The sequence below is a fragment of the Rhinopithecus bieti genome, unplaced genomic scaffold (genome assembly GCF_001698545.2).
Source record: "Rhinopithecus bieti isolate Rb0 unplaced genomic scaffold, ASM169854v2 scaffold_8035, whole genome shotgun sequence".
NCBI lineage: Eukaryota > Metazoa > Chordata > Mammalia > Primates > Cercopithecidae > Rhinopithecus > Rhinopithecus bieti.
Window position 1 is genome coordinate 1,273,124 of NW_016806092.1, and position 12,177 is coordinate 1,285,300.

Consider the following 12,177-nt stretch of genomic DNA (forward strand, 5'->3'; position numbering starts at 1 on the left):
ATTCCATCTCAAAAAAAAAAAAATCATTAAATCCATTTTTTTAATATTTAGTATTGCATGCTACATCTTTTCCATTCTTTTATCTTAATCTATTCTTTTTTTTTTTTTTTTTTTTTTTTTTTTTGAGACAGAGTCTCGCTCTGTAACCCAGGCTGGAGTACAGTGACACAATCTCAGCTCACTGCAAGCTCTGCCTCCCAGCTTCATGCCATTCTCCTGCCTCAGCCTCCCGAGTAGCTGGGACTACAGGCGCCTGCCACCATGCCCGGATGATTTTTTGTATTTTTAGTAGAGGCAGGGTTTCACTATGTTAGCCAGGATGGCCTCGATCTCCTGACCTCGTGATCTGCCCACCTCGGCCTCCCAAAGTGCTGGGATTACAGGCGTGATCCACCGTGCCCAGCTTGTTTTAACCTGTGTATTTTTAAAGCTCATTGAATACTGTGAGATTTTTCATCTTCTTTAGCCTGACAATCTGTCTTTTAACCAATGTCCTTAGTCCACTTAAACATAATAGAATTTTGGCCATACTGAATTTGTTTTCTATTTGTTCCATCTCTTCTTAATTCCTTTGTTCCTTTTTCTCTGGCTTCTGTTGGATTGAGTACACTTTTTACTATTCCAGTGTCTTCTTTACTTGCTTATTAGCTACAATTCTTACTTTATATTTTTAATGCATTGTGTAGCATTTACAGTATGTATTTTTAACTTATTACAGCCTCCTTACAAATTATTTATACCACTTTATATATAATGTAAGCTCCTTAAAATAGTATACTCCTCTTTTTCCCTCCTTTTTGCTATTATGCATCTTACTTTCACATTTCCTATTATCAATTTAATTCTACATATATTTTAAACACCAAATTACATTGTAATCATTTTGCCTCAGTTATACTAAAAATAATATCAATAAATTTTTTATACATTTACCAGTATCAGCTTCCTTCCTTCTTTATAGACACCTCTTTCCATCTTGAACCATTTTATTTCAGCCTGAAGACCATTCTTTAATTTTTTTTTATGGAGTAAGTCTGCTGACATTTCTCAATTTTTGTTTGTCTGAATATGTATTTACTTTGCCTTCATCTCTGAAGGATATTTTCACTGGATATAGAATTCTAGATTTTTTCTTTTTTTTTTTTTTGCTTTGTTTTCTCTCTCTAAATGTGATATTTTATTGTCTTCTGGCTTGTATTAGTTCTGATGGTATATCCAGTGAATTATTAAATCTTTTACGCCTGTTTTAATGTGCTTTTTTCCTCTCCAGGCACTTTCAAGATTGTTATCCCTATTATTGGATTCCAGCAGTTTGATTATAATGTACATTGTATGGCTTTCTTTATGCTTATTTGGCTTAGATTCCATTGCATTTTTTAGATTCGTAGGTTTGTAGACCGTATCAAAGGTGGAAACAATTTTGAGCACAATGTCTTCAAATAATTTGTATGCCCCCACCCACATTTCTGGAATTCTAGCTACACATACGTTACTCTACCAGGTATTTCCTATGGGACAGTTATGGTCTGTTCATTTTTTTAGCCTGTTTTCTTTTTAGAATCCAGTTAGTTTCTATCATATTAGCTTTCCTTCAAGTTCACATACTTCTTTTGCAATATCTAAAATGTTTGTAAATCTGTTCAGTGAATTTGTCATTACAGATATTATGTATATTTTTCTATTCTGTGACTTTATCATTACAGTCATGCATATTTTTTCTATTTCTATTTTATATATTTATTCTGTGAAATTCGATTTATTTTTCATAGTTTCCATTATTCTTCAATATTACATATTTTTCTTTGAATTATTGTGCATACTGAACATACAATAGCTCTTCAAAAATCTTGGTCAGCCAGGCTCAGTGATTCACACCTGTAATCCCAGCCCTTTGGGAGGGCGAGGCAGGCAGATCAGTTGAGGTCAGGAGTTCGAGACCAGCCTGGCCAACATGGTGATGCCCTGTCTCTACTAAAAATACAAAAATTAGCTAGTCGTGTGGCAGGCACCAGTAATTCTAGCTACTTAGGAGGCTGAGGCAGGAGAATTGCTTGAACCCAGGAGGCAGAGGTTGCAGTGACCTGAGATGGCGCCACTGCACTCCAACCTGGGTTACAGAATGAGACTCCATCTCAGAAAAAAAAATAAATAAATAAAATAAAATAAAATAAAACCTTTGTCTACAAATTCTGTCATCTCTATTATTCCGAGATCTCATTTTACTGGCTGATTTTTCCACTGATTATGTAAAGATTGCAATCCCTGACTTTTCCCATACCTAATACTTTTGGTTGGATGTTGGATATTATGAATGTGACATTGCTGAAAGACTGTATTTTGTTATTTACGATTGAGTATTGAGTTTCATTTTGCTGGACAGTTAACTTATTTGCAGATCAGCTTAACTTCTTGAGGTTTTTTGAAAGCTTTGTCAGTATGCATCTAAAGTAGCCTTTGCTCTAGGATTAGTTTAACTTTGTTTCTTATATGTAGCCTTTTTTTGTTCTCCACTAAAGACTGTGTGTTCAATAAAGTCTTTTCAGCTGCTTTAGCCAATTTGAACTCCATTCTCTGTGTCCTCAACTCACTGAAGCCTTTGCCCTCATCATCTGTGCTCTGTGTGGGTTCTACCTCTCAGTCAGGGGATCTGGTAAATATTTTCAAGCAGAAAGCCAAGCACTTTTAGAGATCAAATCATTTGGTCTTCTCTTAGGGATCACAGTTCTCTGTTGTTACTTACCCAGCATCTGAGAACAGCTGTTTCATATATTGACTAATTTTCTAGTTATTTACAGTAGGAGAGCTAATACAGTTTTAGTTATTCAATCATGGTGAAGAGTATGATTTCTAAAAGCACATTTTTTAAATTAACGAATTAAAAACAAAGAGCAAGAAACATACATACCTAAAGTATTGGTTCTTTATGTGAAGTTGCTATTAAATGGTGTGGATTTGAAGGTACATGTGTGTGCCATTTTCTGGAGAATGCTGAATTTCAAAAATACCAATTGAGTCTAAATATACTCTAGCGACCCCCAGGATTTTTAAAGGCATTTTAATTAGAGATTTTCCGGAAATATTTCTTTACATTGTGCCCTAAAAATGTACTGAAATACAGAAGAAAGAAATGGAATTGTACCGACCACAGTACATATCTAGGCCAAAAAGATTCCTCAAAATACTTAACAGACTTTAATGAAAAACAGGAAATAATTTACCTTTTAAGAAAATCTGAATTATTTTATCAATTTAGCATTATCTAAATGAAAAAAATATAAAGTTCAATAGAACTAAAAATAGATCCTTTAAGAAAACTGCATTGGGCTGGGCACGGTGGCTCATGCCTGTAATTATGGCACTTTGGAAGGCTAAGGTGGGCAGATCACCTGAGGTCAAGAGTTCCAGATCAGCCTAGCCAACATGACGAAACCCTGTATCTACTAAAAATACAAAAGTTAGATGGGAGTGGTGGTGGGAGCGAGCCTGTAATCCCAGCTACTCGGGCTACTGGGTCAGGGAGAATTGCTTGAATCTGGGAGGCAGAAGTTGCGGTAAGCTAAGATCGGGCCACTGCACTCCAGCCTGGGCGACAGAGTGAGACTTCATCTCAAAAACAAAGTTAATTTCTGATATTGCTCCTCAACTATGTTCTTTTGAGAGTTTTTACCATTTCATTATTTGCCATCATAACCCATCTGTTTTCTCATCCTAGAACCCTGGCATCATACTTGACACTTCCATTTACCCAGGATAACCAATTCATTACCATGTTCTGTCCATTTTACTCCTAAATAAATCTTGATATTTTCACCCATTCCCTTAATCCAAGCCACCATTACCTTCAGTTGGGTTACTATGTTAGTGTTATATCTTATCTTCCCTGTGTAAATTTACCCTATACCAGCCCATTTTCCACAGAATATTTTTCAAAATATTTTAAAGTTTTACTTTTTTTTTTTTTTTTTCCAGACCATGTCTGGCTCTGTTGCCCAGGCTGGAGTGCAGTGGCATGATCTCATCTCACTGCAACCTCCACCTCCTAGGTTCAAGCAATCTACCCACCTCAGCCTCCTGAGTCACTGGGACTGCAGGTGGACACCACCATACTTAGCTAATTTTTGTATATTTTGTAGAAATGGGGTTTCGCCATGTTGTCCAGACTGGTCTCAAACTTGTAAACTTAAGCCATCTGCCCACCTTGACCTCCCAAAGTGCTGGGATTACAGGTGTGAGCCATCACACCGGCCATTACACTTTTTTCTTAGGAAAACTCAAAATACTAACAAGGCCTCTCTGGTCTGGCTAGTCCTCATTTCTCAAGCCTCCTTCCTTCATAATCTGCTTCAGCATGTTTGACTTCATGCACATGGGTCTCCTGGTCTTGGTCAAGCTGCGGTGAGCTTTAAGACCTTTCCATGTATGGCTCCCTTAGTCTAGAATGCCCTTTCTCTGCTTCCCTTATTTCCCTTTAACTAACTTCCTCAGTAAATGACATCCCTCAGAAGAGCCTCTCTCAACTCTGCCGCACAAGTATCAGCATGTTGTAGTCAGTTGCCTACGTAACTTGTTTAATGTCTGGCTCTGCAGTTAGAGTGTAAGTTCCATGAGGACAGAGAACATATACATGTTGTTCACTTTGGGTGTTCCAGAGCTTTGAATGTTGCCTGAGTTCTAGTTGATGCTAGATAAGTAGTTATTCAATCATGATTCTATATTATGTAAGAGAAACTTACTTTCAACAATGTGCTCAGAAATAAGCACTCTCAGTCACTATTATGGAAGTATAAATTGATGCGAACTCTATGAAAATCACTTTGAAACTGTTTTTCAAAATCTTTAAATGTTCAATTTATTTATTATTGTAATTCCAAATCTGGCTATCTAAGGGAAACATTCAGATATACACATAATTAGTATATAGAATATTTATTTAAACATTATTTACAAGATAAAACTTAGAAATTTTCAGATATCTAATACTTGGAGATTAGCCTAAATAATAACTAGCAGGATTTTATTGGCTTGAGTTATCAAAATGTTTTCATATAATTTTGACATAGCCTTCAATGAATCCTCATGTACATGTCTTTAGGAAAGACAGTAAAGTTGTATGGAAGAGTTTAAAAGTTTAAACACAAAATCATTTGAAGGAAAATATTTTAAAAATGTGATATAAAATGGTAACCATGACATCTCATTCCTATGTCATTAATCTTATTTAGATTGTACACAGATTAGGTCAAAAAGAAAAAAAATTATGTAAACAGAATTATTCTGTAAAAATCCTATACAGATGATAGTTGTTTGTGGGTGAGAAATAACATTTATCTTCCATTCTTGTTCATAGCATATCACAAACATGTTAAAAGGTCCTGGGTCTGTTTTTAAATCCAACATATTATCTTTGAATTGTTTTATAATGCATATAACCCTGCCATTTTAATCTGTTAATTAATGTGCTGCTTGATGATCCTTCTTTAATCACATACTTTTCTGGATGGGCATAGGAGAGACAGACCATGTATGAGATGTAAAGCCAGTATTCACAGTGCTCATAGGATCACTGGATAGACTAAATAGATACACATAGCCTGAATATAGTAATGTGTTAAAGAATACATGATTAAGCACCAAAATAAGGAGTATATACATCAAGGGTCCAAGGACATTAGGGAAGGTAAAGATAAATATGGCTATATAGTTACGGACAATTTCAGGACAGGAGAGCTTACAGCATCTGCCATGATTGCAGACTTTTCCTAAAAAGAGCTGCCTCAAATTGTACATCAGGGAATGTTGATCCATTTGTTTGTAAATAAATGGACTAGTTTCAACAAAATAATTTATAGTGGATATTGATCAATGAAGCCGACATGTTAATACTCATTATATTTTTGAACCTCTTTATAGCTCTCCGAGATGCTGGCAAACAGTCTATCAATAGTGACTGGAAGATTGAACACTCTGGAGCCTTCAATTTGGCTGGAACTACTGTTCATTATGTAAGACGAGGCCTCTGGGAGAAGATCTCTGCCAAAGGTCCTACTACAGCACCTTTACATCTCCTGGTATGAGGGAATGAATTGATAACATGGCATAATCAACTTCTCAAGGAAAGGGACATTCCCAGTGCACTTCCTCTAATCTTTTTCAGATTTGAATTGTCACACAGACATTTAAAATTATTTAAAAAGTGGATTTTTTAGAGATTTTGTAAAATGTGTTTTAAATCATGATGTCTAAAAACAGCAATTATTACAGGAGGAGCAAGATGTTTTAGGGAATTTACAGATGCAAAGTACAGATGGATGGACAAGGAATCCAAGGAAACCCCTTTTTCTTAAAAACATACATTTACTAACTGAAGAGGATGCCTATAAAGAGAGTACTATAATATTGCATGCAAATCACAGTGTTTTATATATATATATGAATGGCCATTATCTGACTCTGCATAAAAACCTTAGATAAAATGTTATTCTACCTGAGAGAAGGAATTTGATAAATATATCTAACAATGCTCCCAATCACCCTGTTACTGATGGATTTTTATAAAGAATTATGAAAATTTGAATGTTTGGGATGACAAGCTTCATTACCATTAGTAAAAAACTGGATATAGGCCAGACGTGGTGGCTCACGCCTGTAATCCCAGCACTTTGGGAGTCTGAGGCAGGCGGATCACGAGGTCAGGAGTTTGAGATCAGCCAGATCAACATGCTGAAACCCCGTCTCTACTAAAAACATAACAAGAAAAATAGCTGGGCGTGGTGGCATGTGCCTGTAATCCCAGCTACTCAGGAGGCTGAGGCAGGAGAATTGCTTGAACCCACGAGGCGGAGGTTGTAGTGAGCAGAGATGGAGCCACTGTACTCCAGCCTGGGTGACAGAGGGAGACCCCGTCTCACAAAAACAAAACAAAACAAAACAGAAAACTGGATATAAGTAGTTTAGCATTTGAAGAGAAAGAGTCAGGATGATGGAATTCTGTCCAGGCTGGTGGCAGGTTCATGTGCCCCTTTTGACCTTGATTATGGCAGTGTGTGCTAATGGCACATGAGCCAAATGACTGACTACACAGCTGGTGTGAGTTTTCTATCCTAATGGCAAAACAAAGTCTAAAATTCAGACACTTCAACACCTCCTTAAGTCCACACATAAAACAACTCTAAAACACTATCAAATTTATTTGGAGCATGATGTGCTGCATTATTTAATATATCCACACGATTTAAGATGCATTTGTCTTCAATTGGAGACGTGTGTTGCTAATCTAAGAGCCACAGGTTCACATCATATATTGGCCCATTTGCTTCTCCTGCTTTAGTGTGCCTGCAGATTACCTGGGATTCTTACTAAAATGCATAGTCTGATTAATTTGATTTGGGGCGGGATCTAAAATCAGTATTTTTCACCACCTTCCACGTGATAGTGCTGCTACTGGTCCACAAACCACATTTTAAATTACAAGGTTCTATATAACTGCAATTAATATGCTTTACCAACAGAAATAAAGGGAGCAAGGTGAGTGGTGTGTGTACCTTCTATTCCAAATCAGAATAATAATAATATCTATCATTCATTGAGGACTAAGAATTAGACACTATCCAAAAGTGCTTTGCATTCATTATGGCATTTAATCCCCAAAATAATCCTGTGTAATATGTATTATTATTACTCTAGCTTACAGATTAAAAAGAATTAAATATGAGAAAAGTTAATCAATGTGCTCAATGTTCTCCAATATATTATTTAGCTATAAAAAACTAGGTATTAATCACTCTTCTCTGCTACCTCACTGACATAGAGGTCCAAAGAACTTGGATCCAAAGCTTAGATCCAAGTTCTTTATACCAAGCTGCCTTAAATCATAAATGTAAGTATACTTTGAATAATCATTTTGTACATCTTCTCACAGTCCCATTGGATCCTGTTATTTAATTTCAGCTGTAAACCCTACTCTCTGCCTTATGCCATCTAGAGAGAGAATATAAAAGGAAGAAACAAATGTTGTATGAACAATATCTGTTTCATGCCATTTGGTCACTTATAATAACAGTATCAACAGCAAACATATGTTTAATGATTGTATTGCATAAAATGCCATCGTGTTGCCTGCCTTTAATAAGGGTAACCTCCCCTGTTTTTATTTTATGGTGTAAGACCAAGGCTTCTTTACTAAACTTCTAATTCAGAATTTGAAAACACTATATGTGAGACTTTAGTGTTGGGTGGAGGGAGTTTCCTTGCTGCAGAATCCTTAATCTAACTGGTAATTACCAAGGTTTTTCCTGGAAGCATGAAGCATAATTAAAGTCAGTGAACTATGTCTAAAAGAAGGCATCTATGTGACCTGGATTTATTCAGTAATCCAAGGGAAACTGCACTTCTAAGATATTTTTTCTTTAATGACTATTACAGATTGAAGGACTGTACTGAATTTTGAAAGGCAATCCCTTCTGCTGCCATGCTTCAACATGTGCCCCTCGACTGTAACGTGGTCACACTTTCCTTTTTGCAAAGAATACTGCCAAATTCAAATGGTTTAAGAAAAAGCTAATGGTTTTGTAGCCAATGTCTCTGTTTTAAGTGGCATTGGATATTCAAGGACAATCTAAAGTTCTATCAATGAAAAGGTAGTTTATTAGGAAAATAGACACATTTTATGTGATTAAATAAGTTGACAAATAGCTGGTATTTACATATTCATTCCATCCATTTAAAAACTATGTATTAATAATAGTCTGGGGATAGTCATAAACAAGATATGTCATTTTTTAAAAACTCATTAAACTCTGTCTTTATAAACTCGTTAGGCTGAAAGTCACTTACAATCGGCAACATCAAATGACATATTTAAGCCAAAATAAGTACGATGATATACTTAGAACTAGTACACTGTATATGTTATGCATTTGTGAACTGAAAATTACTGTTTTTATAGATGCAGTTATTTATAAAGTTGACACACTAGTCTCCCAATCCACACATCAAAATACATCTTAGGCATTCTGTTGATGTACTGAACAAAACTCTGAGGAAAAGAAGGAAAGAAAATATAATAAAAATCTTCAGATACTTAAACCTAGGCCCATTTCAATTTTCCTATGGAATGTCAACTCTGCATTACCTATCATTACAACTACCTTGATGCCGGTAAAATATTAAATAAAGTTCCTTAATAATTTATCATAATTTTAAAACTTGGGTACATGTTTTTTAATGTATCGTATTATATTATACAGATTGTTTCCAAAATCCTCAGATCCATAGAAGTGATATATTCCATGGGATTGCTTGACATATTTTCTAAAAATGGATGCATAAAGAAATACATATATATACTCATTAAATCTTTCATTAAAATATGTGTGTATGTGGGGGAGGGGGTGGGTGTATTTATGTACAAGTGGCCACACTATCCATTTCTGAGCCTTGCACTGGGAACGAGTAGAGAACAAAACAGATGTGGTCTCTGAATATAGTGCAGTCCAATGTATAGCCCAATGTTCAGTCATTTTCATGTATTTTTATGGTTTATTGAACCGTTTATATATATGTACGTAAGTGTACAATTATTAAGTTAATAGTAAAAGTTCATGTAACATAAATTTAACTTCAAAGAAAACAATATATACTACAAGTGGAAAATCAGTAACCTTGCTAAAATTAAAGGTTAACTGTAAGCATACATGGAATGAAATTCTTGTCCTCCGGTTTGCTTAGAAATTCTCTGCCTTTATGAAGTTCAGTGATCTCGGAAGTCATCTATCCTCTTCCTCTTTTGACTCAGCGACTTCCTGTCCATCTTTGCTTTGCTCTACATTGGTATTAGATTTTGGGTCACACCTTGATAAGACACATACTCCTGCCACCACTTTTGCCCACCCCCAACTAAAGTCATCTTATACATGTACTATGCTTTGGGAAACTGTCTAGTCCATCAGATTGAAAGAAAATGATCTAGTATTTCTGACCTCACTCAAATGAACTTTTCTTCAAGATGTTTTTAGCATGGAGGTAAGTATGAAGCTCCAGTCTTTTCAAAAGCATGCCTATATCACCATTTAAGAATAATGTCACGTTTCTAGTATGCATTAAGAGAAGGGTATGTCCACAACGACAAAACAACAAAAGACATGCACAAACGCAATGAGCATTTTAAGTATCAATATTGTTAATTTTATGCTTTACATTGCACGTGCTCTAGTCTGACCCATCTGCCTTGATCATTTTTATATACTATAGGTGCTCCTGTTTCAGGATCAGAATTATGGTCTTCACTATGAATACACTATCCCATCAGACCCTCTTCCAGAAAACCAGAGCTCTAAAGCACCCGAGCCCCTCTTCATGTGGACACACACAAGCTGGGAAGATTGCGATGCCACTTGTGGAGGAGGTGAAGGATTTTTAAACATGTATCTTTCCAAAACATCAGTTGTTTTCTGATTAAGCACTGATAATTAAGACAGATCCAAAATCCCTAATCTGCAATTCCAAAATCCATAAAGAGTTAGAAACTGAAAGTTTTGTGTGACATGTTTAGTGGCTAAACACCTGAACTACTTTGAATGGAAGAACAGCTATTTCGGATTGTTACATATCTCAATATGACTACTCTTTGCATTACATTACATAAGTATTAATATATTTGTTTACAGGGGCCTCCCCAGACACCATTCAGATTGTTAGGTACTACTTATGCACTGTGTTACTTCTATGAAATCTTAAAAGTTCTAAATTCCAAAGTACACCTGCCCACAAGAATTACAGACCTGAATTGAACGTAAGAGTTATTTGACAAGAACAGTCTTGAACTGGCTTCTATGTTGTCTGCATACTTATGTTAACTACACAAGGCTCATGGCATCCAAGACCTCCTGTGGATACCAGAATTTGAGGATGCTCAAGCTCCTGACATAAAATGATGTAGCACAGTCAGTCCTCTCGATCCACTGGTTCCACATCCACAATTCAGCCAGCCATGGGATGGAAAGTACCTACAGGCAGACTCTCATATCTGAAGGTTTTGATCTGCAGATGGTTGAATCTGTGGATGCAAAGCCTGTTGATACTGAGGGCCAACTGTATACAGAGCACGTGAAGAAAGTAATTTTCCAATTCCTTTAGTTTGCTCTTTTTTAAAAGTATACCACTATTTTCAATACATATAAATGCATCCTGAAATTGTGCTCCAAGTTTGTTTTTTAATTTTCGGTCTTATATTAGAGGTTAAGGAGGCAAAAGAACATAATTAGTTCAGCGTCAAATGTGACCGTAAGAAATTACTTAATCCTTAGCCAGGTGTGGTGGTGCACACCTGTAATCCAAGGTACTCAGGAGGCTAAGGCATGAGAATTGCTTGAACCCAGGAGGCGGGGGTTCCAGTGAGCCCTGATGACACCACTGCACTGCAGCCTGGGTGACAGAGAGAGGCTCGGTCTCAAAAATAATAATAATAATAATCTTAATCTTATCCCTTTATTGTACCAATAAGATAATCGTGTCCTGCAGGTTAGGTAGATTGTGGTTGCTCATAGAACCAGTTAGTAAAGCCAACATGGGATCTCAGGTCATGAGATTTCCAATTTACACTTGTATCCATCTGTATCTGTATCAGCAGTATATTATTTCAGTTCTCATTTTCACTGAACACATTTTCTATGGCCTTGTAGTAACTGATTCCTTTTAATGCTGAAAAAAATATTAAATTATACAAAAGTATGATATATACATATATATTGTGTGCAAAGAAGTGAACCATCTATTTTGTTTTCCGTGCAAATAAACTGTTCACATAAAATGTTGCTGCAGCAGAAGTGGGCAAGGTGCAGTGACTGGATTTGGGGGAGTGGATTTGGGAGAAGAGACAGAAAGCAAACATGCAAGTAAGTAATATGGTATCAAATTGCGATAAGTACTCTGGATAAAAATAAAGCGAGGAGGGAACATAGGAGTTGGGAAGACGAGAAGCAGTAGGTGCAGTTTTAAATATGGTGGTCAGAAAAATTCTCAATCAGAAGATCCCACTCATTAAAAAACCTGAGGTGGATATGGGTGGGCACCAATTACAAGGGCAGAGCATTATAAGCAAAAGCCCTGAGGCAGGATAAGAGCTTGCCATACTCAAAGAATAGCAAGAATACTTGTATATCCTTCCTTTACTCTGAATGA

General features: G+C 36.1%; 1 protein-coding gene across 1 annotated transcript in view; it reads left to right on the forward strand.

Annotated features, from left to right (window-relative positions):
* ADAMTS19 (ADAM metallopeptidase with thrombospondin type 1 motif 19) overlaps window positions 1-12,177 on the forward strand; it is a 271,163-nt gene that overhangs the window by 201,569 nt on the left and 57,417 nt on the right. Inside the window, 2 exon segments of the mRNA XM_017874729.1 lie at window positions 5,911-6,068; window positions 10,249-10,402. Coding sequence (XP_017730218.1) covers window positions 5,911-6,068; window positions 10,249-10,402 — 312 coding nt within the window.